This window comes from Cynocephalus volans, chromosome 2 (assembly GCF_027409185.1).
Source record: "Cynocephalus volans isolate mCynVol1 chromosome 2, mCynVol1.pri, whole genome shotgun sequence".
NCBI lineage: Eukaryota > Metazoa > Chordata > Mammalia > Dermoptera > Cynocephalidae > Cynocephalus > Cynocephalus volans.
Genome location: NC_084461.1, coordinates 94,653,535 through 94,679,422, shown reverse-complemented (window position 1 = coordinate 94,679,422; position 25,888 = coordinate 94,653,535). Strand labels below are relative to the sequence as shown.

Below are 25,888 nucleotides of genomic sequence, written 5' to 3'. Positions count from 1 at the left end.
AAGAGGAAACTGACATTCAAAGAGGGTACTAGCCAAAGTTAGACATGTTTCAAACTAGGTTCTGCTTAGTTCCAGTGACAGTACCCCATTGTTCCATTTCCTTGTGTAAAAGAAAAAATATCCCTTTAAAACCACGTAATATTTTAACCTTAAACAAATGATCTAGTCTCCCTAAGTCTTTATTTTCTCATCTATAAAATTAAGAGGATGAGCAAAAAAAAAAAGAAAATCCATGAGAGAGGAACTTCCAGCTGTAGGTGCATGAAGAGTTTGGTGAATCCTCTACACAAAAAAGCAAGTATAAAACTGGCAAAATTACCCAAAACTATTTGGGCTCTGGTAATCGGCCAAAAGTAGACAAAAAATTGAGACGCATTTATTCTTAGGAAAACTATTAGAACTTCATGGAAGAATAGAAGAAGTCTACAGCATTCTTGCATGGGACCCGTACTGTGATCTCCTACCCCAGCACCTTTGGCAAGAACTGTAGTGTGGGAAACCAGCAGCTTTGCTGCTAGAGGGCTGAGTCAGTTTGGAGCAATGAGTAAAAACCTGTATTTGTCAACTAAAAGTGATGAACTTGGTAGGGAAAAAAAAGGAAAAGCCACTTATTTTCCAGTCTGAAGTTGTGGTGTCAGTTCGGATGACTCGGAGACTAGCCATAAATTAGCTGGTCAGGCCCTGGAAGTGAGAGAACCATAGAGAGAGATAATCTCTCCACACATCCTGGCTTATTGTGAAACTATGCACATGTACAGGGGAGACCAGAGAATGTCTAGCAGAAAGCAAACGTCAAGGTAGACTTGAAAATTGTCTAACCCTTGAATATGCCTTTCCTAGGCCATATACAAATTAAAGAGTAGGCTTGAGATGTTTGGAAATGCCTTTGCCAAATAGCTAGCTGACAACTAAGCTATTCAGATATATGGTGATTTTTCTAGGAAGCCAGGCCAAAATGTATAAATAAGAATTAAAACCTGAGCAGATTAATTCCTATTGTAGGGAACACAGATTCCACAGTTTAAGGCTAGGCAGTATTAAAATAAAAAAAAGCTCAGAAAAATCAAATTCTACAGTTGCTACAATATGTTATCTAACATGTCTAGTTTTTAACAAACATTTTTTAAATATGAAAAGAGACAGAAAAATGTGACTGATACTGATGGAGAAGAACGCAGTTAATAAAAACTTATTTTTGGGGGCCGGCCCGTGGCTCACTTGGGAGAGTGTGGTACTGATAACACCAAGGCCAAGGGTTCGGATCCCTATATAGGGATGCCCGGTTGGCTCTCTTTGGAGAGCGTGGTGCTGACAACACCAGGTCAAGTGTTTAGACCCCCTTACCGGTCATCTTTTAAAGAAAAAACAAAAACGAAAACAAAACACTTATTCTTAGTGGACTCCATTATTAGACTTAACAAAGACTTCAACTGCTATTGTAAACATGTTAAAAGAATGAAAGGAAATGTTATTCATATAATTATAGGAGACTGTGGTGGTGACATTGACCCAACAAATGAGAAATCTCAATAAAGAAATGGAAGCTATAAGAAAGTATTTTATTCTTTTTGATGCTATTGTAAATGGAAGTGCTCTCCTGATTTCCTTTTGAGATTACTCCTTGCTAGTGTATTAAAATATTTGATTATTAGTTCTAAAATTCATGTTTATGTTTATTCTCTGGGATTTTCTAGATATAAGATCGTGACATCTGTGAATAGAGAATGTTTTAATTCTTACTTTCTAATCTGGATGCCTTTTATTTCTTTTCCTTGCTTAATTGTCATGGCCAGAAGCTCTAGTACAAAGTTGCATAGAAATGGTGACAGCAGACATCCTTGTCTTGTTGAAAGTTTGCCTGAGGGGAAAAACTTTCAGTCTTTCACCAATTAAGTATTATGTTAGCTGTAGGTTTTTCATATAGCTGTTTTCAGGTTGAGGAAGTGCTCTTTTAGTCTTAAAGGTCTGAGTGTTTTTAAATCAAGAAAGGGTGTCGGATTTTGTCAGCTGCTTTTTTTTGGTATTGATTGAGATGATTTTTTTTTTCATCTTCATTCTATTAATATGGTGTGTTATATGGATTTTTTTTCACATGTTCAGCCACCCATACATTCCTGGGATAAATTATACCTGGCCATGGTGTATGATCCTTTCAATATGCTGCCGGATTTAGTCTGCTAATATTTTGTTGAAGATTTTTTACATCTGTATTCATAAGGGACTTTGGTCTGTAGTTTTCTTGTGATTTCTTTGGTTTTGGTGTCAAGGTGGTGCTGGCCTCATAAAATGAGTTAGTGTATCAGGCTGTTTCTGTTGCTTATAACAAAATATCCAGACCTGGGTAATTTGTAAGAAAAAAAAAAAATTATTGCTTACAGTTTTGGAGGCTGGGAAGTCCAAAGTTCAGAGAGCACTTATGGTGAAGGTGTTTTTTGGTGGTGATTTCAGCAGCACAGGGTTGTCGGGGTGGGGGGCAGTCGACGACCACGCTGGCCCCCGACAACTAGCTAAACCGCTCTCGGCTCAAGGGAACGAGGCCGAAGATTACTCCCTGCTTCCTCCTCCCTGTGCAAGAGGGAGTGGGGTGGGAGAGCCCAGGAGATAGGTAAGTGCAGCCACTAGCCCCAACCCGGCTTGCAAAGGAACACTCAGACGCGGTGTGGGTTCTGTCAAGCAGTTCCATTTATTCAACCCAAAGCCTACATATTTATGCATAAATGGGCTAAATGGGCGGGAGATTCTTGCAGGGGTTTCCACCTAACAAGCCAGTCACCCTATAGGTCATGTGTGCATGCATGGCTCCTGCCTATGCTTATAGTAAAGATCATGAAGTGTCCACGAGCCCGGAAGGCTCTCTGCACCAATGATGTTAAGCCCCGTAAATGGGGTGAGGTTTTACCCAACACCATAGTCACTCCCCCTTTACATCCTTCAGGCGCCATCCTGAGCATGTGTGAAAAACAAAGAAGGGAACAAGCTGTCGCCATTATGTGTAGCAACCATCTGTTCCAGGAAGGTAGCTGCCATCCAACACAGGATCTCACATAGTGAGAATGTCAGAGCAGAGAGAGAGGGACTCTCACATGCTCTCCTTTTAGAGCCCTTGGAACCACGCCAATGACCGCCATTAGTAATCTGTTCACTAGAGCATGGCCCTCAGAATCTAATCACCTCTTCAAGGCCCCACCTTTCAATTACCGTAATAGGATTTCCCACCCAGAACAGTTACACTGGGGGTTAAGCTTCATTAACTTTGGAGAGGGGCATTCAGTCCACTCCATTCTGCCCCTGGCCCCCCAAACCTCATTTCCTTTTCACATACAAATATATTCATTTCATCCCCATATCCTCAGAGTCTTAACTTGTCTCAGTTTGAAAGTCCAAAGTCCCATCTGTGAAATTGAAACAAGTTATGTACTTCCAAGATGCAATGGTGGGACAGACATAGGATACATATTCCTATTCAAAAAGGGAGAAACAGGCCAAAAGAAAGGTATAACAGGTCCTGAGCAAGTCCAAAACACAGTGGGACAGGCATTAAATCTTAAAGCTGGCAAAAATGTACCTTGACTTCATGTTTGATGTCCTCTGTATGCTGGTGTGGGGGTTGAGTCCCCAAGTCCTCAGGCAGCTCCACTCCTATGGTTTTCCTGGCCTCAGGCCATGCTGTAACTCTCCCAGGCTGACATTACACACACTAGTAGCTCTACAGATCTGGGATCTCCGTGATAATCCAGCTGTCATGGCTCCACTAGACATGGCAACTGCAACACTCTCTGCTGCAACTCTGACCCCACATTTCCACAATTCTAAATGGTTACAGCAGGGATTAAGCTTCAGTAACGGCGGGGGGGTTATTCAATCCACTGCAGTTAGAAACTGTTCTCTCATTCTGTCATTTTTGAAGTAGTTAAGAAGGATTGGTGTTAATTCTTCTTTAAATATATCATCAGTTAGGTCATCCGGTCTTTGGCTTTCTTTGTTGGAAGTTTCTTGATTATTGATTCCACCTTTTTTACTTGCTATGTGTCTATTCAGATTTTCTTATTTTTTTTTTGAGTCAGTTTTTACGGTTTGTGTTCTAGGAATTTGTCATATATTTCATCAATTTTTTGGCATGTAGTTCTTCATAGTATTCTCTTATTCTATTTCTGTAAGGTTGGTAGTAATGTCCTCAATTTTCATTTATGATTTCAATAATTTGGATCTTCTCTCTTTATTCCTAGTCTAGCTAGAGGTTTGTCAATTTTGTTGAACTTTTCAACAAAAGAACCAAATTTTGATTTTGTTGATTCTATTATTTTCTAGTCTGTATTTCATTTATATCTGCTCTAATCTTTATTTCCTTCCTTCTGCTTGGTTTGTGTTGTTTCTTCTTTTGTAGTTCCTTAAGGTGGAAGGTTAGGTTATTAATTTGAGAGCTTTCTTCTTTTTTAATGTAGTTATTTACATCTGTATCCCATAGAAATTGCTCTTTTTTTGTTTTTATTAATTTCAAAGTGTTTTCTAATTTTCCTTGTGATTTCTTCTTACTCATTGATTGAGTGTGTTGTTTAATTTTCACATATTTGTGAAATTTCCAGATTTCCTTCTTTATTGTTTTCTAATTTCATTCCAATTTTATTTGAAAAGACACTTAGTTTGATTTCAATCTTTTAAAACTTGAGAGTTAACATGTGGCCTAACATATGGCCTATTGTTGAAAATGTTCCATATGTACTCAGAAGAATGTGTATTCTGTTGTTTGGAGAAGTGTTCCATCGATGTCTGGTAGGCCCAGTTAAAGTTTTGTTCAAGTCTTTAATTTTCTTGTTTATCTTTTGTCTTCTTGTTCAATTTATTATTGAAAATGGGGTGTTGAAGTTTTTCAAGTATTATTGTAGAACTGTTTATTTTTTTCTCTTCAATTCTGTCCATTTTTGCTTCATATATTTTGGGGCTCTGTTTGTAGGTGCTTATAATTGTTATATCTTTTTGATAGTTTGACCTTTTTATCACTGTATAATTTTTTTGGTCTTTTGTAACAATTTTTGTCTTAAAGTCTATTTTGTCAGACATTAGTTTAGGTTCTCTAGCTCTCTTTTGGTTACTGTTTTCCTGGAATATATTTTTCTAGCCTTTTATGTTTAACCTCTTTATATCTTTGGATTTAAAGTGAGTCTCTTGTAGACAGTATGTTACAGAATCATGTTTTATTATTCCATTCTGTTATTTTCTGTCTCTTAGTTAGAAAGTTTAGTCCATTTACATTTGATGTAATTACTGAAAAGGAAAGACTTTTATTTTACCATTTTGTTATTTTCTCTATGCCATATTTTTTGTTTGTGTGTCCCTCCATTGCTGTTCTTTGTGTTTGATATTTTCTAGTGTACCATATTGATTCCCTTTTTATACATACATATATTCTCATATAATGTATATTATACATAAAATAACTATGCATGTATTTCTTAGTATTTGCCCTGGTTGTTATAATTAATACCATAATCTATAGCAATCTAGTTTGAGATAATATCAGTTTAGTTTAAATGGTATAGAAAAACTTTGTTTTTATATTTATGTTCTTATGGTCACAAATTATACCTTTATATATTGTATGCCAATCAATAGATTTATAATTATTGTTTTATGTAGTTGTGTTTTAAATTATATAGGAAAAAGGAGTTACAAATATAAAAGTCAATATTAATGTATTTTTTATTAACCTAGGTAAATACCTATCTTTACTGGTGTTCTTCATGTGCCCTTTCTGGTGCCCTTATGTTTCAGTCTGAAGGACTCCGTTTAGGGCAGGTCTGTTAGTGACAGACTCCTTCTGTTTTTGTTTGTCTGGAAATATCTCAATTTCTCCTTCATTTTTGAAGGATAGTTTTGCAAGATATAGAATTTTTAGTTGACAGTTTTTCTTTTAGCACTTTTAACTTGTTATCCCACTGCCTTCTGGCCTCCATGGTTTCCAGTGAGCAATCAGTTGTTAATCTTATTGAGTTTGCTTTGTACATCATGAGTGGCTTTTTTTCTTGCTGCTTTCAGAATTCTCTGTTTGTCAACAATTTGATTATGATGTTTCTTGGTGTGGATCTCTTTGTATTAATCCAATTTGGGGTTCATTGAATTTATGAGTTAAATTCATGTCTTTCATTAAATTTGAGAAGTTTTAGCTATTATTTTTTCAAATATTCTTTCTGCCTCTTTTGCTCTCTCCTCTCCTTCTCTTACTCCTATTATGCATATATTAGCACATCTGATGTGCCCTATACGTGTTTTAGGCTCTGTTCCTTTTTTTTCATTCTTATTTTTTGTGCTCCTCAGAACCAATAATTTCAGTTTACCTATCTTCAAGTTTGCTGATTCTTTCTTCTTGTAGAGGTTCATGGGATGCTGATGCTGATCAGGGAAAGAGGTATGACCCAAGGGGTACTAACACACAACAAGTTTTATTGTGTGGTACATGGTCAGGGTTGCATGAGAGGAAAAGACAAAAGCCTTTTACAGTGTGAGACTGTACAGAGGCTTATGGCAAATGGATTACAATCCAGAAGGGGAAGGGGGCAGGGAAACTCCTGGGAGAAAAGGGAGTCTGAAAGGGGGCTTATGTGCCTACACGAGTCTTTCATCAGTATGATGGGGAGTCTCTGGGTCAGAGAACTCCAAGGGCAGCAGCATCTTGGGGTCTTATAACTGTAAGACTGCATCTTATCAATAGGTGACAGTTATCAGGTAAGGGTTTGCAGGATATTCAAAACAGGCAGGCTCTAAATGGCTAAAAGTTTGCTGTTTGGGCTATTTTGAAGATAATTTGATGTGTAAAAGTTTGAATTTGGCACTAGTGGGCTTTTCAGCTAATGAGTTTTAGCCTGCAGTGAGAAAATAACCTAGGGGCCAATACACAGACACCGTCTTTGGCTAATTTATATAACACTTCTGCCTGCTCTAATCTTCTGTTGAATCCCTGTAGTGAATTTTTCATTTTAGTTATTGTATGATTCAATTCCAGATTCTTTATTTGGTTTGTTTCCATAATCCTGACTTTTTATTAATAGTATCTCCTTGGTGAGACATCTCTATTTGATTCTCATGTTTTCCTTTATTTTTTATTTTTTTTTCTGCTGCTGGCCAATATAGGGATTGAACCCTTGACCTTGATGTTATCAGCACAATGCTCTAACCAACTGAGCTAACCAGCCAGACTTTTCTTTAGTTCTTTATACATTGTTTTCTTTAGCTATTTGAGCATATCTTTTTTTTTTTTTTTTGTCTTTTTCGTGACCGGCACTCAGCCAGTGAGTGCACCGGCCAGTCCTATATAGGATCCGAACCCGCAGCGGGAGCGTCACTGCGCTCCCAGCGCTGCACTCTCCCGAGTGCGCCATGGGCTCGGCCCTTGAGCATATCTTAAATTGTTGATTTATTTCTTGATCCAGTAAGTCCAATGTCTGGGCTTCCTTATAGACAGTGTCTATTATTAATATTTTTTTTTTCTTGTGGATTGGCCATGCTTTCTTGTTTCTTTGCTTGTATCGCGTGTGTGTGCATATAATATATATTTTATTATATATGTAATGTGTATAATATGTATTGTATTGCATATTATGTATTTTATTATATATATGTATTTTAAACTGGATAGTGTGAATATTATAATGTGGCAACACTGGAAATCAGATTCTGCCCCCTTCCTAGGACTTCTTGTTGCTGCTTGTGGTTGCTGCTGTATGTTTGTTAGTAAATTTTCTGAGCTAATTTTGTAAGGCCTGTGTTCTTTGTTGTATGTGGTCACAGAAGTCTGTGGTTAGCTTAGTGATTCAGTAGTGATTTGACAGAGATTTCCTTAAATGCTGAAATTCAGCTGCCTCTTTCTTGATTCTTTCCCTGGTTGATATAAACTTTTTATTAGTTTCTAGAGTTTCAATACAGTTGATCTTGACAGTTTTTGTCAATTTATTAATGGTTTTTATGAAAGAGCAGACTTTTGTAATTCCCTCTTCTGTCATTTTTCACTGATGTCCTCCCATACTTCTAAGTAACCCATATATCAAGGAAGACATCACAAGGAAAATTAGAAAATATTTTGAACAGAATGAAAATGAAAAAGACTACATACGAACATTTATGAGATGCAGCTAAAGTAGTGATTAAAAGGAATTTATAGCTTGATGTGTTTATATTTTAATGCTGCGGTCAGCAAACTATCACTGCGTGCTGGCCAAATCTGCCAGTTTTTGTTAATAAACTTTAATTGGCACAGAGCCATGCACATTCATTTATGCTTTGTCAGTTACTTCCATTGACAATACATAATGAATGTGCATGGCTTTGTGCCAATGAAACTTTATTTGGTTCTCTGGCCAGAAAGGTGGAGTTTTTTTGAGAGATACAGCGCCCTGTGCTACTCCTGTGTAGTTTTACATGACTGGGGCTGCTTTCATTGCAAAGTGTTAGACAAAAGTAATGGCAATTCCTTGCATACTCTTTGGACCACAGAGTTCCCTCCCCTGGTTCTTTTGGGCGAAAGGATGAATTTAATTTTGGAGTTTTAGGTTCCTGCACAATGCCACATTGCAGCCCTGCTACTGGGGCAACATTTGGGACATGGCCAGTAGGGGAAAAAAGAGAATGAAAAGAAAACCAAAAATGAAGACATTCATTTTCAAGACACTCTCTGTCTTGCAGAAACCTGTTCCTCTGGTCCAGAAAGATGGCTTTTTTTTCTCTAAATTTTTCTTGACTGTGCCTGATGGGCAGTTCTGCACAGGGTCCACCCTCAATCCCAAGCTAGGGGATAAAAGGGGAAAGAACCCCAGGAAACTCATCCCTGTTATTTGTCATTCTTCAAATTTTGGCTCCCCTCTGGAATCCATTTATTATTAACCTTTTAGAGTCCTAAGGTAATTAATTGCTTTTAGTATGTTGTCCAGAGGTTTTAGTTGTAATGAGTGTGAATGAGAGACGGAATTGTGTATACTCCATCTTTGCTTGCATTGGAGGCAAATTCACTAGGTGATTCTTAAGCATAGTTTATACTTCTCACTGGACCCTTTGGGGGAAAAACAGTGATTGTCAAGGGAAGGCAATTATTTTCCCAAAGCTCAAGATTTAAACATATTAGAGATTCTAGCTTATATGTCTACACGTTTTTAATATACAGAAGTAAATCATTTTAGGTCATAGTTATGTTAGAAATCATTTATATACTCCTTAATCTCTTCCAAATACCATTCCAAAAATTATCTGTTCTCTTTTAGTTCTTACAATAACCCTAATTAGGTAAATACTATATTATTCCTATTTTAAAGATAAGGAAATTGAGGTACAGAAGTTAGGTAATTTGCCCAAGGTAACATAGATAGTAAATGGTAATGCCATGATTCAAACCTAAGATAAGGCAATTTAGCATTAGAGTCCATGTTCTTTTTAAAATTTTCACTTAATGTTGAGGAAATTTTTACACACAAACCAAAGTAGAAATGAACCCCCCTTATATCCTTCACCCAGTTTAAACAGTTTTCAGTGTTCAACCTTTTGTGTTTTTTCTGTTTCACCAACTTTTTCTGCTTTTCAATAAAGTATCTGAAAGCAAATTCTAGATATCATTTCAGCCTAAACACTTAAGTATGTGTTTAAAGTGGATAACAGCTTTTTAAAAATAATATTACCATATTATGCATGAATGAATACCAAGCCATTAATAATAATTACCTCTGAAGTGGGTACTGAGATGTGGTGGTGAATATTGTGCAAAGAAACCTTAATGATTTGCTTTATATACTTCTGTCTTGTGTGAATTTTGAAAAATGAGAATATATTCATGTACTATTTGTGTAAAAATGATTTAAAAAGAAAAAAAAATATTACCATAGTATTAATGTAACTACAACATAATCACAACCTAACAAGAGAGGAAAATTTTCTTTAAATCTTCTAATATCTATTTTGTATTCAGTTTTGTCTATCTCAGAAATATCTTCTTATAGTTGGTTCAATTCAGGACCTCAGTATGGCTCACATACTGTGTTTGTTGATATAGCTCTTAATTTTCAAAAATTGGCCCTAACCATCTTTTTATGATTTCATTTTTTAAAATTCTTTTTAAAGAATTATTTTAAAATTATTTTTAAAAATAGCTTTTTATTTTGGGGTTAATTTTATTTTTTATGGTATATGTGAGGATACTTCAACAAGTTTATGGCAGGATCTTATTATCTTTTAATTCTATTTTTCCATGAACTTCATATTTAAGGTGTATAACATGTATTGATATGAAATAATTTTAGGTTTGTAGAAAAATTGCAAAGATAGTACAGAAAGTTCCCCTATACTACACACTCAGTTTGTTCCCCCTAATTTTATTATCTTACATTACTGTGGTGTATTTACCAAAACTGTGAAACCAGTGTTGTTACATTACTATTAATTAGACTCTAATCTTTATTTAGATTTCACCAGTTTTTCCATTAATGTCCTTGTCTGCCCCAGGATTTGATTCAGGATTTCATTAGTTGTTATTTTTCTTTAGTCTCCTCTAGATTGTGATGGTTTCTCAGTCTTTCCTTGAAGGTTTTTCATGACCTTGAATTTTTTGAGCAGTCTTGATCAGGTATTTTGTAGAATGTCCCATACTCGATGTATATGTTTTTCTCAGGATTAAATTGGTGTTATGGGTTTCTGGAAAAAGATGCCATAGAGGTAAAGTACCTTTCTTATGATTTACTTATTTTTTCTTTTTTGCTTAAGTCATATATAAAAAGTTCACAAAGTCAAAATGTAAAACCAGAGAAATCTCATTTTCATTCCCTTCTCCTTACTGTTTTTTTCTTCCTTTCTCAATAGGTAAGTACTTTTGTTAGTTTTTGGTTTATCCTTCCAATCTTTTTTTAAAAAAATATAAACACACACATACATGCTAGTATCCCCCTGTTCTCTTCCCCTCCCGTTCTCACACAGTAGATAACATCAGTTCATGTTCTCAGCTCCTGTACCACATACTTCTCTAACAATGAATTTTCCAATAATGGCCACTTGTATTCAAGATGGTTTTCAAAAAGTTTATTTTTCCTAACTAATAAAAACGTTTCTCTATGAATTGAAAATGTGTAGCACATATTATATGATTTCATTTTTATTCACAGATATTTTCCAATTTGTCCCTGGATGAGCGTTGCCTTTCTGCATCATTGGTTTGCAAGTATTGGCGTGACCTTTGTTTAGATTTCCAGTTTTGGAAGCAGCTGGATCTTAGTAGTCGTCAGCAGGTATGGAATCTAATTCTAAGAAACACTTAATTTGACCTATTCAATTAAAAAATATCTTTGTTCTCTTTGAAAATCTCTTCCATGTTATTGCTTTTCAAGATAGTTAAAAAAAACCGTAATCTATAACTTTGTGCTTTCATAATTTCTTTTTTCAATTCAAGTTAAGGTAGGTTTTCATGATAAACAATATAGTTTTTAGTGTAAATTGGTGATTTAGGGTTGTTTTTTAATCCTCTTTGTCTTCCTCCTTTTTTTCATTACCTTTTTAAAAAAGTTATTAAACTTTTTCTTTTTTGTGGGAGGTCATATCATGAATATTAGTTTAGCAGGAAATGATGGCAAACACTGCTTCTGTGCCATGTACTGTTCTAAGGGTTTTGTGTAGGTTAATTCATTTGATCCTTCCAGCAATCCCTTGAGTAGATACTACTATTTTCTCTGTTTTGTAGATGAAGAAATAGAAGTAAAATGAACTGAGATAACTTTTTAAAAAACTTTCCTTTTGATGGATTTTCTAATTCTCCCATTGCCCAGCTATGCACTTTGTTTATAGGGCATCATAAATTAGGAAAAAAGAGCTTATAGTGATTATTGCAAACAGTTTGTTGGATTTGTTGGATTCATGCTTTAAAACTTTGGTAGTCAGTATTTGGTATTAGAAATATGTAAAAATATCTAATAAGAATAGAATTTTATTGGAGTATTATACCTGCTCTGAATCCTTCCATGGTATGTTACCAGTAGTGTGCAGGTAAATTTTTAACAACTGGCTTTCAGACAAAAAAGGCCTGATTTGTAATAAAGTCATGTGCTGCATAACTATGTGTTGGTCAGTGAAGGACTGCATATTCTGTGGTGGTCCCATAAGATTATAATAAAGCTGAAAAATTCCTACTGACTAGTGGTGTTGTAGCCGTCATAAGGTAAAAATACAACACATTACCTTTTCTATGTTTAGATACACAAATACTTACCATTGTGGTATTGTTGCCTATAGTATTCAGTACAGTAACATGCTGTGTACTGTGCAGGTTTGTAGCCTAGGAGCAATAGGCTATACCATATAGCATAGGTATGTAGTAGGCAATATCATCTAGGTTTGTGTAATATACTCTATGATTGTTGCACAACAATGAAATTGCCTAACAATGCATTTCTCAGAATATATCCCTGTTGTTAAGCAATGCATGACTGTATTTGCCAATTTCTGTGGTATAAATACTTCCACTGTAGCGAATTTCAGACTACACATGTGATGCCATTGAATGCAGATTTGGAAAGAGGCTCTTGTAAGTTAGTACAAGCCAGCTCCAACACACCACTGGTAGTATGCGTGTTTATGTGTATATAACACACCCACTTCAAGCAAATTAAGCAAGTTTCAGAGCATTTGTGTATAAGTTGTTCTCTTTCTGGTTTTCTGCCTCATTGATAAGAGGTTAAAACAATTACAGAATTAGTTATTTACCTGCTTGGGTTCATGAAACTGTGTCCAGGGAGAATAGTTGAGAAGTTAGTTGTGGCTAGTAGAAGTAGAGAGAAGGTAAGTGTGAAGTAATTCATTGGCTCTTTACTTCATTATTCTTGGATCTTTGAGCTATTTATTATGAACTCAGACTAAGAATACCTTTTCCTCTCTGCTGTTAGTAAGGTTTGGAGATGAAAAAATAAAAGGAGAGGTGTGTCAGAGTTTAGCTTTTCAAGGAAATGTTTGTATGTATGCTGTTTCCAATGAGCATAAACAAAGATTGTTTCATCTTTGACTGTTATTCCTAGTGCTGCTCAACTCTCCAGTTCTTTCCTTCTTCCATTTTAAATTTCATATGTATTTTTTCTTCATTATTTTTATCCAAAGGAATTGAATAAAGTTGTTTTAGTCCCTTTGTGTGGCTTATAGCAGAATACCTGAAACTGGGTAATTTATAAAGAAATGAAATTTATTTCTTACAGTTTTGGAGGCTGGGAAGTCTAAAGTGCAGGGAACACATCTGGTGAGGGCCACCTTCTTGGTGGGAACTCTACAAAGTCCTGTGGTGAACAGGGTATCACATAATGAGAACAGGCTGAGCAAGAGAACTAACCTGCTTACTTGCTTTCCTTTTAAAGCCATCAGAACCATGCCTATTACTCCATCAATAGATAATCCATTCATGAGTATAGTCCTCACAATCCAATCACCTTTTAAAGGCCCCACCTTTCAAATATCATAATTGGATTTCCCACCTTCTTAACACTGTTACAATGGAGATTAAGCTTACAACACATGAACTGTTGGTGGACACATTTAATCCATAGCAAGACTTACCTCTTTTCCCTTTTGGAAATGTGGTGATTGGTCAGGGAATATGTAGAGCCTGGTTTTTTTTGTTTGTTTGTTTAAATTAAGGTGACCATGTGAATTTTTTCCCTAGATGAATGTTAAGGTTACTTATGCTTAGCATTGAGTCTGCTAAGAAAAGTTTTTTGACGAGGACATTTCTATATAGTCTTTGGTATTTTGATATACGAAATGATATATTTTCTAAGCTACAAATTAATTATATGTGAGGTGGTATTTTGATAGAAGTAGTAAAACAATTGACATTTATATATTGTGACATCTGATATCAAATGTAAAAAAATCCGAATTCATACATCACGATGACTGATGTACAGTGTTTGCTGAGTTAAAAAGAGAACAAAACATTTAAAATCTCAATATAGTTTTGTTTGGTGAGTTTTTGGTGATTTTGAAGGCTTAATTAAAGTGAGTTTTCCCCATAAGAATAGATTTTTTTAGGCTGTTAATAAAAACTAACACACATATTTTTCCTTGGTGTTTTGTGACACCACTTCTGATACCAAATGTGTGGAGTCTTTTTCACAATAACAACCAATTCTCAGACACCAACTGGGTGTCTGACAATTCAATTCAATTCTGACACTAACTTCCAGAGTTAGTGCAGACACCACAGGTTAAGGGTTCATTCCCATAAGACTGCCCCCACTTCAGATGTCAGTTGCAAATATTAGGAGTCACATGTACTTCTGACCAACCTGCTATAAATTCTGAAGTTCCCCCAGTCACCTCCTTAGGTATGTTAATTAGCTAAAACTATTCACAAAATTCAAGAAAATACTTTTGTATAATGGCTTATTATAAAGGATACAACTCAGGACCAGCCAAATGGAAAAAGATGCATAGGGCAAGGTATGGGATGTGCCAACCTCCCAGCATTTTCATGTGTTTACCAATTGAATCTTGTTCAGGAGTTTTAAAACCCAATCTCTGTCCCTCCTCTCCTTCCTGGAGGTTGGAGGGAGGCTGAAGGTTACCACCCTCTTCTAATCATGTCTTTCTTTCTGGTAGCCAGCCCCCATTCTGAGTACCTCATTAGTGTAAACTTAGATGTGGTCAAAGGGTGAATATGAATAACAGACACTCTGTCACTCAGGAAATTCTAAGGGTTTTAGGAACTCTGTACCAGGAACTGGGGACAAAGACCAAATATACTTTTTATTTTACCATAATTCTGTTGTGCATTAATATTAAGAAGGTTTTTCTTTTGTTTTTTTTACACTATAATCTAATTTTTATTTATTGTGGGAAAATTTAATTTAAAAAATAGAAAAGTTTCTTCTTTTAGTAAAAGTTAAAATAATTGTTTCTTTTTCTCTCATAGGTCACTGATGAATTATTGGAAAAAATTGCATCAAGAAGTCAGAATATAATTGAAATCAACATTTCTGATTGTCGTAGTATGTCTGATACTGGCGTATGTGTTCTAGCATTTAAGTGCCCTGGACTGCTTAGGTATACAGCCTACAGGTGTAAACAGCTTTCTGACACTTCTATTATTGCAGTTGCCTCTCACTGTCCTTTACTTCAGAAAGTGCATGTAGGCAACCAGGATAAACTTACTGATGAAGGACTCAAACAGGTAAATTTTTAGCATCTATAGAATGATTTTACTTTTATTAATTCAAAATGTTTTTTCTTGTAGAAATGCTTTGAAAGATTGTTATGTTAAAAATAATGCTCAGAGACTAAAGTGAGTCACGTTTTTTATGTATCAATGAATATTGGTTTAGATTAGTGAACTAGAGTGCCATGGTTGTTAAAATCATTAATTTAACTTTGCTGTGTTTTGTAATGACAGCGTAAACTTCTGTGATCAGCTATTTTATTAATTTATGCTTTTGTTACTTACATTTTGTACCAAATTTTGCTTTAGGTAAAAATATGCAGTTTGGGTCAGCATGAGGTTTTAAAAATTAACTTTTAATTCTCCTTATATATTATTAGATGACATGCTTTAAAATGAGTATTTTAAGGCATGAATGGAAGGCCAAATTGAAGAGTACAAAATGAATAAAAAGGTGGTAATTACCTATATTTTGCACAATAATTGGATTAAAAATAGTATTATACATACTTTATATTTAATACATTTCCTTTGGAAATGGCCTTTAAGGTTTTTTGACTCAGTGGATTACTCTTCATGAATGAAGACCTTTAAATTTAAACATTACATATGAATTAACTGAAAGCTCAATATTAAAAGAAATTTGGGAAGGCTTTATTTTAAATAGTGAGAACTTTTATATATTAAGATTGTTAACAGTTTATAAGAGGGCCTATTTCATCTACAAAGGCAAATTGTGCAATAGTTGTTTTACTTGTTTTAATATTTTTTCCTGATCCATTTCTGCTATGTATGAGCAGGATTATTTACTAGCAAACCATTTAATGAAGTTCTTAAATTTATTAAAATGAAATAATCTTTTATTGGAAATATACATTTTTATGGATGTAGCATGATTTTATTTATTTTGATAGAAATTTTTCAACAATTTATACTTCGTAATGAAACATTTTTAAAAGGTTATGTATTTATTAATAACTGGGATAAATGTTTTACCTTTTTAAATCTGATGTAACACAAATAGGTACCAGTTTAGCAGACTACTGAGGGTGTTCCTAGTAATGTTTGTGAAAAAAAAAAGAATCATACTTATAGTGGACATAAAGGGAAACTAGAACATTCTTTAAGGAGCAAAACTTTGTGTGCCAATCAAGTATTATGAATTTATCTAATATTTACAACTTTGCACTGATTAGGTAATCTTCCCTAGAATGTGAGGTATTTGTGAACCTTTTAACATACTTAGATTAGATGTTTGGTTCAGATTTTTGTGAAATTTGTGGTTTCTGAATTACGAATTAGATATGTGTGAGGAAATATTCTGATTGAATTAGTGGAGTAGTCTAAATCTTTCTCCCCCTTAGGTAATTTTTTTTGTAAGTAATTACATAGAAATCTCATTGCAGTGTAGAAAGTAATATTTTCTTGAGCTTAAGACTGTGCTATATAGCAAGGTGTGTCCTATAGTAGACTCTTTCTTCTGATGGGATAGTTTTATGGGTATAGTAGAAAGAGAATGGCTTTCATGTATACATAAAGTAGAAATAAGGTTTTATGAAGCAATACATATTCTTATATGCAGTGAACATTGATATTATCTATTCTATTCTATATTACTATGTTATATAAATGCGGGCTTTGACCCACTCATTAGTTTAATTTCATGAGCCAATGATATTTGATAAACCTTGCTGGGGGGAATATATTACAGTTTTGGTACACTAACAACTTAAAAATGTATAAGACAGTTGCAAAAGCCTAGAATGGAACTATTCATGATTGAAGAATTTCCTTGGCATGATTTTTATTTTCTTGAACTCATTAATTTAGCAATTGACTGAATTGTTGATTCTGCAGGTCAAGTTGTAGGGTTTTGTTTTGTTTTTCTTCTTCTGTCAGTAAAAACTGGCAGATGTTTTAGAATGGTATACATGTATTTCCTTGATAATGTCTTTAAAATATATTTCCTTCATAACTGGTGTAATTTTGATTGATTTTAGCAAATAGCAAATGAGTGTGCTTTTTAAGTTGTATCAGTGTGTTTACCAGAACAGTTAAAGCATTTCAGCTTGAAGCACTAATGTATCTAGAATTTAACATTTTAAGTATTGGATTCTGCTTAGCAATGTTTCTCAAACTTGTGTCAAAGCACCTAAATGATAGGCTGTTTTGGGCCAAATACCATCTTCTTTGTGAAATACCACCTTGAAATATTGATATTTTTATTTCCATAAAAGTCACCCCAAATAAATTTTACCAGTGGAACATATTTGTATTATACACATCTTATAAAACTACAATCATGTATCTATGGGAAAAAAAGAGTTATTTAGTTAAGAATAATAGGCTGTATCAGTTTTCATAATATTTTGTTGTCAACTAGCACTTGCCAGCAAAAAGTGATAGTAGTAGTTGAAGTAATAAAATAAATCTAAGAAATTGTATCCATTATGTTACAATTTTATGACTAATTGTATTTGATTTTAGCAATTTAACGCTTCAATGCAATTTATGGAGCTCAGTAGAAATTTCTGGAAAAAAGTCACTGTAGTCTTCCTCCAGATTAAATGGTACAAAAATAATGTTTTATTAGTAAATTTCAATCTGGTATACTATGAGTTTATAGGTTTTTAAAAATAAATATGTAGAGTGGCATCAACAAAATGCTGGGATAAGTAGCTCCAAAACATCCTTCTACAGAAACATTGCAAAACCAGCCAAAACTGTTAGATCTGAACACTGAACCAAGAAACAGACAACTAAAAAATGGAAGGAATGCTTTGTGGCTTTTCTACTTGCCTGTTCCATGCCCACCCCCCACCCCTTGGCATAAGTCTTGAAGATAGTGGCCTGTATTCCCAGTGTGGGACCCAGGTCCCTTGTTCCAGAGGGAGTAGAGCAGACCTTATTTGCAAATTATTGTGTCTGTCTCTCCTAACCTATCTGGGAACCACTTGAAGGACTGATATAAGTGCTCATATATCTGTTTTACTTAATTTAGAACCCAGTCAGGGAGGAAAAGCAGTGGATGTTGATGGAAAACATTGTAAGGTAGATGAAAAACCCTGCAGTTGCTTTGGGCAAATGATTATGGTGAGACATACAATAGATCTCTTGAGGCTTGGAAGGAAAAGGGTGAGAGAGTTTCTTTAGAAAATTAGGGCAATCAGAGCACCAGTGTATACAGGGGAATTTAGAAAGCCACATGTATGCCCAGGGCAGTGTACATGCTCAGGAAAGACCTAAGAAGAACATATTTTTATCACTGGCTGTTCTGTAGGCTCTGTGTATGCAGGAAGTGAAGCCAAGGCAGAGCTGTAAATGGCATGGCTAAGTGTTAAGGAGTACTGCAGCACAAAGCCAGTCTGCAAAAACTAGGAGAAATGTTTTTGATTTTTGTTTTTTGTTTTAGTTTGTTTTACTTGGAAGCTTTTGGCATTCAAGGCAATCTCTTTTAAAACACTGGCTGAACACAGGCCCGAATAATGAAAAACAGCAAACTCTGGAGGAGTGGGAAAAATCTGATTTCTCAAGTTTACCACATTATCGTAATTCTAATGCCTTGTTTTCAACAGAAAAAATCACAAGGCATGCAAAGAAGCAGAGTATGGCCCACTGAAAGGAAAAACTAAATTGACGGAACTTCTCCTTGAGTAAATCTAGATATTGGACTTACTAGATGATTTTAAATCAGTTATCTAAATGTGCTCAAAGAACCAAAGGAAACCATGCAAAGAAGCAAAATAAAAATAAAAGTAAAAAAATAAGGAAAAATGATGTATGAACAAAATGAGAATATCAATAAAGAACTAGAAATTATAAAAGGAAGCAAATAGAAATTATGGAGCTGAAAAGTACAATAACTGAAATAAAAAATTCACTAGAGGGATTCAACTGCAGATATGTGAGCAGATAGAAGAAAGAATCAGTAAACCTGAAGATAGGACAATTGAAATTATTGAGTCTGAGAAGAGAAAAGAAAAAACAGTGAAGAAAATGAACAGAGCTTAAGTAAGCTGTGGGACATCATCAAACAGAACAGCTTTTGTATTAATAGTAATTCTAGAAGGAGAATAGAGAAAGGGCCAGAAAGAATAGATGAAGAAATAATGGCCAAAACTTCCTAAATTTGTTGAAAGACATGAATACATATATATAGGAAGCTCAACAAACTCAAGAAGGATAATTTCAATGAGCTCTACACTGAGATACATTGTATATAATTGTCAGAAGCCACAGACAGAGAATCTTGAAAGCAGCAACAGATAAGTGATTTGCCATATACAGGGCTCCTCAATAAGATTAACAAAGTGATTTCTCATCAGAAACCATAGAAGCCAGAAAGCAGTGGGCTGATATATTTAAAATGCCGAAAGAAAAAAAGTCCATCAAGAATTTGATATCTGTTAAAACCATTCTTCAAGAATGAAGGTGACATTAAGATATTCCCAGATATGGAAAAGCTAAGGGAATTTGTTACTAGTAGACCTGCCCAACAAGAAATGCTACAGGGAGACTTTCAGGTTGAAATAAAAAGACACTAGACAGTGGCTGAAAGCCATATGAAGAAAAAAAAACACTAGTGAACCTACATAGTTTGAAAGTAGAAGGATGGAAAAAGATATTTCATGCAAATAGTAAGCAAAGGAGCTTGAGTGGCTATTTTATTATCAAACAAAATAGATTTTAAGTCAAAAAAGTTTGTAAGAGACAGAAAGCGTCATTAAATATGGATAAAAGTTTCAGTCCATCAGGAAGATGTAACAGTTATAACCATATATGCACCTAGAAAAAGAATCCCTAAATATATGTAGCAAAAATTGAATGACTTGACTGGAGACATAGACAGTTCTACATTAATAGTTAGAAACTTCAGTAACTCACTTTCAGTAATGGATAGAAGAACCAGATAGAAGATCAGTGAAGAAATAGAGGACTTGAACAGTACTGTAAACCAGTTATATCCAACAGACATGTACACTATTCTGTTCAACAGATGAAGAATACACATTGTTCTCAAGTGCACATGGAACATTCTCACAAACAGATCATATGTTTGATCACAAAACAAGTTTTAATTTAAAAAGATTGAAGTTAAACAAAGTGTCTTCACTGGTCATAATGGAATGAATGTGGGAATCAGTAACAGGAAAACTGGGAAATACATGAATATGTAGAAATTAAACATATACAACCAATGGATCATAGAAGAAATTACAAGGTAAATTAGAAAATATATTGAGATGAATGAAAATGGAAAAACAACATACAAAAACTTATAAGATGCAGCAAAGCAATGCTCAGAGGTAAATTTATAGTTTTGAAAGCTTACATTAAAAAAGAGTTAAGTTCTTAAATTAGTAATGTATGTGAATACCTGAAGGAATTTGAGAAAGAAGAGCAAACTAAGCCCAAAGCTAGCAGAAGGAAGGAAATCATGACCTGAGCAGAGATAAACAAAATAGAACAGAAAAATTATAGAGAAAATTAATGAACCCAAAACTAGATTCTTTGAAGGGATCAACAAAACTGACAAACCTTTAACTATACTGACTAAGAAAAAAAGAGAAAAGACTCAAATTACTAAAGCATAAATGAAAAAGTGGACATTCCTACTGACTTCACATAAGTAAAAGGATTATATGAGAAAACTATGAATAACTGTACACCAACAAATTGGATAGCTTAAATGAAATGGACAAATTCCTAGAAATAAAAAACTACAAAACTAACTCAAGAAATAGAAAGTTTAAATAGACTTATAAAAAGTTAGGAGATTCGAGCAGTTAAAAAAAATCCTCCCCCAAATTTTGCTAAACATTTAAATTGTCAGAAAAGACCCAACTACATGTTACCTACAAGAAGCCTACTTTAAAATAAAGAAATATTTAGATTAAAAGTAAATAAAGATACCATGCTAACACTAATCAAAAGAAAGCAGGATAAGTTTTATTAATTTCAGACAGAGCAGATTTCAAAGCAAAGACTGTTATGAGGGATAAAGGGAGGCTTTATATAATGATAAAGGGATTAAAGTTCCAAAAAGACATAGCAATCCTTAATGTCTATGAGCCTAAAACAGAGCATCGGAATATGTTAGGCAAAATATAGTACAACTCCAAGGAGAAATAGATGAATTCACTGTTATAGTTGGAGACTCCTATCATGCATTCCAGCAATAATGCTACTTATATTTACTCAAAGAAGGTAAAAAATTATGTCCACAGAAAAACCTATACACAGATGTTTATAGCAGCTTTATTCATAACTGCCAAAACTTGGAAGCAACCAAGATGTCCTTTAGTAGTTGAATGGATAAACTGTGGTACATACAGACAATGGAATATTATTCAGCATTAAAAAATGAACTAGGAGAAGACATGGAGGAATGTTGAATGTGTACTACTAAGTGAAAGAATCCAATATGAAAAGGCTACATACTGTATGATTCCAACTGGAATCATAGACATTATTGAGAATGCAAGACTATGAAAATAATAAAAAAGATCAGAGGTTGCCAGGGGTTATAATGGAAGGGGATATGAATAGGTAGAGTACAGAGAATTTTTAGGGCAGTGAAAATACTCTGATGCTATAATGGTAGATACATGCTGTTATATATTTGTCCAAACCCGTAGAATGTACATCAGGAGTGAACCCTAACATAAATTATGGACTTTGTCAATAAGGTTTTATAAATTTTAGGAAATGTACCACTTTGGTGGGGGATGTTGATAATAGGAGAGAATACACATGTGTGGGAGCAGGGAGTACTTCTATATAGGAAATCTCTGTACCTTCCTCTCAATTTTGCTATGCTCTAAGTAAAAGTAGTCTTAAAAAGAAAAATATGGAATATTCACAAAATTAGGCTTAAACAAAATTTCAATTAATTCCAAAGTGATATGAATAGGTAGTAAAACTAAATTAAGAGAGAACTGTAAATTGAGAGAAAAAGGAAGTACTTAAAAACAATCTTTTGGAAATGTTAAAGTAGAAGTAAAAATTACAATTATAAACTTAAAAGAAAACTGGGAGTAGCTATAATAACTTCAGACAGAACAGACTTTAGAGCATGGAAAGTTGTTATTAGGGATAAAGAGGGGACATACATAATGATAAAGGGGACAGTACTCTAAGATGACATAATACTCCTTAACTTGTATGCACCTAACAACAGTGTCAGGATATGTGAAGCAAAAACTGTTAGAACAACAAGAAAAACAAAACAAAACAAAACAAAACCATGAATCCACTATTACAGTTGGAGACTTTAATATCCTTCTATCAGAAATGGACAGATCCAGCAGGCAGAAAATCAAGTAAGGACATAGTTGAACTCCACAACACTATTAATAAACTGGATATAATGGACATGAATAGACTGTTTCATCTGACAAAAGCAGAATACGCATTCTTCTCAAGCTCAAATGAATCATTCAGCAAGATAGACCACATATTCTGGACCATACGACACACCTTAAGAAATTTAAAAGAACAGAAATCTGCAGCACTCTTCCCCAGTAACTAGCTGAACTTCACATGCTGATATTGTCTGCAGAGGTCATCCACATGGTCCTTTGTTTGGTTACCTGCCTCTATGAAGGTCATGTGGCCCCTGCCTCTATGAAAAGTCATTTTCTTGTAAATTAAGCCACCAACACTATTTGTTAATGTGGAACATAGTGGCATATGAGGCCACAATTGTGGTTTCCTATTTAGTCCATTTTAAAGAGGCTTCTTCACAATACATAACCCTTATTAGCCTTTTCATTCACTCAACAAATATTTATTGTGTCAACTAAGTGTAAGACACTGTGCATCAGAGATATATTAAACAAAACAACCTTCTGTCTTCATGGATTTTACATTTCTACAGGAGTATATAATTGGTTATAGTGTAGCCTAGATTAGAATAACAGTTTGTAAAAATAACTCATATATTTCTGATAATATCAATATTTAAAACAGAACTCAGGCTTTTTTAAAAAATTACAAAAGTAATATTTAAAAATAGAGAAGATTGATAGGTAGAAGAGAAAATTACACATTCACTAATCAGAATAACTGTTAATGCCTTGATATATATTTCAGTCTCTTTTCTATGTATATATACATAGAAAATTGTGCACTTAAATGTGCACAATTTCTTTATATATGGCAATTTCTTTATTAAATTGGATTATACTATAAAAGCTTATACATTTTTTTTCATTTTTTTAATCTGTCAAATGTTTGTACTAATTTTAATGGCTGCATAATATTTAATTTTATAAATATACCTTAATTTATACCTTTATGTTTTTTCCTTTTTCTTTTTTTTCACCATTGACTCAGATATAAAAAGGTGAATTGAACTGTTAAGGAATATAGGTACCTTGATGGGCATGTAGTGTGAGGTAGTTGAAGCAGGGAGGTAGGGATTAGAAGGTGAAAAGGTTACATAAAACTGTCTTAAGTTACAGATTGCTTACATTCTATCTTATTTTTAAGAGTAATTTATAAGTATTTATTTAATTCTGATATGGTTATTTTCAAAAAATTATATGAAAATTGCAATAGAAATATGTTGCCTTTGTTATTTTCTGAGCATTCAGCCAAATCTCTTGTTTACAGCTGGGTTCAAAATGCAGAGAACTCAAAGATATTCATTTCGGCCAGTGTTACAAGATCTCAGATGAAGGTATGATCGTCATAGCTAAGGGCTGTCTGAAATTACAAAGAATATACATGCAGGAAAACAAATTAGTAAGTACTTGTTATCCTTGTTTTTGTTTTGTTTCTAACCTTTGAATTCCTTAAACTTTGTTTATAAATTTTCTTCTATTTATTTTCTATTGGTGGTTGAGAGGCAAATACTACTTAATTGAAAGCAAAAATCCTCTCAAAACAATGATTTTATAAACTGATCATATAACTGAATAGGTGCTTATATGTGGTACTTGTTAAAAATTCCTCATTAGCATGTGAACTAATTCTGATAGTGAACTAACTCAGGTAAATTTGAAAACAGATTTATTTGCCAAACAGAAGTCTGTAGTTGTAGTTCCTTCTGATTCCTCTAGGGATTATAATAATTCTAGATGGGATTTTTTTAATGTCCAGGAAAATGCACACTTGTGAAATAGAGCTTTTTACTTACCCTCATGGAATGTGGGACTCAATAAATTGGGGCAGATAATCTCAGTAATTACATAGATTTTATATTTTAAACACATGCATGTATAACTCAGACATAGTGTATTATCTTTAATATATTTAAAGCCATTCATTTTTCTTTTATTGAGATATAATGGAGATATGAAATTTACCCTTTTAAAGTGTACAATATATTGGTTTTTAGTATATTCACAGAGGTTTGCCATTATCACCAGTATCTAATTCTAAAACATTTTCATTATCACAAAAAGAAATTCTTTGCCCAGTAGCTGTCGCTCCCCATTTCTGCTTTTCCTCTAGCCCCTGGCAATTGCTAAGTTCCTTTCTGTCTGTACAGATTTGCCTGTCTAGAGATTTCATATAAATGGAATCACACAATATGTAGTCTTTTGTGTCTGGTTTCTTTTAGTTAGCAAGGTTCATCCATGTTGTAGCATATATCAGAGCTTCATTCCTTTTTATGGCTGAGTGATATTCCAAAGTATTTAATTTTAATTTGATAGGTACATTGTACTGGTTAACAGAAAAAGTTGTTACTGGGGAGGCATTATTAGTAGGAATTCTAAACATTCAAAAATAGTGCACTTGAAAATGTTACCAGGCTGATCCTGAATGTGTAGCATATTTACACAGAAGACTTGCTTTTTTAATTGTATCTCAAAAATAGAGATCTTTCTTGTTGCCCCTTTGCGTTATTTTATAAAATTTGGTAAGTATATCTCATATCTGAACTTAAGCTTTGAAAGGTCTCTTGAAGGATGAGCACTTCTAGTAAGATAATGCTATTTTTCAAAAAAGATTCCAGTTAGAAAAATTGCAGCACTATGAATTAAAAGTAAATGCTTTGATTATGACATAGAATATTTACCCCTGAAATTATGTAGTAAAATACTTCACATTCCTCTTTACATTTAATATAAATATGATAATCACTGTTCAGACAGTATAATGTTACAGAGTGAATTAGGTCTTCTGGGTCAGAGAGGCTGAATTTTTGAATACTGTTATCTACTCACTTGCATTGTGACCCTGGGAAATTTACTTAATCTTTTTAAACCTCATTTGTAAATGTGGTTATTGATATTTGTCTTTTTGAAAGTTGTGGTTTTAAGAATTAAATGACATAATATCCTCAAATTGCCTAGTACAAACTCTGACCCATAGAAGACACTAAAAAACCTGGTAGTTTTTATGGTAACATGACTGTATTTGTTATCTAACTGTTGGCTTCCACTTTACACTAAAAATAAAGTAAAGGATGTTAATCTCAACTTAAGATTTTTCTATTCCTCAAGTAATAGGGATATTTATTGACTATCATTTGTTTTCTTGTTTAGTAAACACAGAAAAACGTTTTTATTGGCACATTAAAAAGTTTTTAGCCAATGGTTTCCCAAAGAAAGCAACTTTTTTTTGTTGTTGTTTATGTTTTGAAGGTTCTCATATGCTCATATTAGTTTTTTTCTAATATTGTGGTACATTAAAAAGATGTAATATCTTTAAATCCTAAGGGAATCAATCCATATTTAGTTTTATTCATTAAATATTTTTTCCCACTGGAAATTTGAAATA

At 33.8% G+C, this 25,888-nt stretch overlaps 1 protein-coding gene across 1 annotated transcript in view; it reads left to right on the top strand.

Moving 5' to 3' along the window:
* FBXL17 (F-box and leucine rich repeat protein 17) overlaps positions 1–25,888 on the top strand; it is a 518,884-nt gene that overhangs the window by 6,325 nt on the left and 486,671 nt on the right. Inside the window, exons 2-4 of the mRNA XM_063087474.1 lie at positions 11,130–11,252; positions 14,915–15,172; positions 23,774–23,905. Of these exons, the coding sequence (XP_062943544.1) occupies positions 11,130–11,252; positions 14,915–15,172; positions 23,774–23,905 (513 nt within the window). The remainder of the gene's footprint in view (positions 1–11,129; positions 11,253–14,914; positions 15,173–23,773; positions 23,906–25,888) is intronic.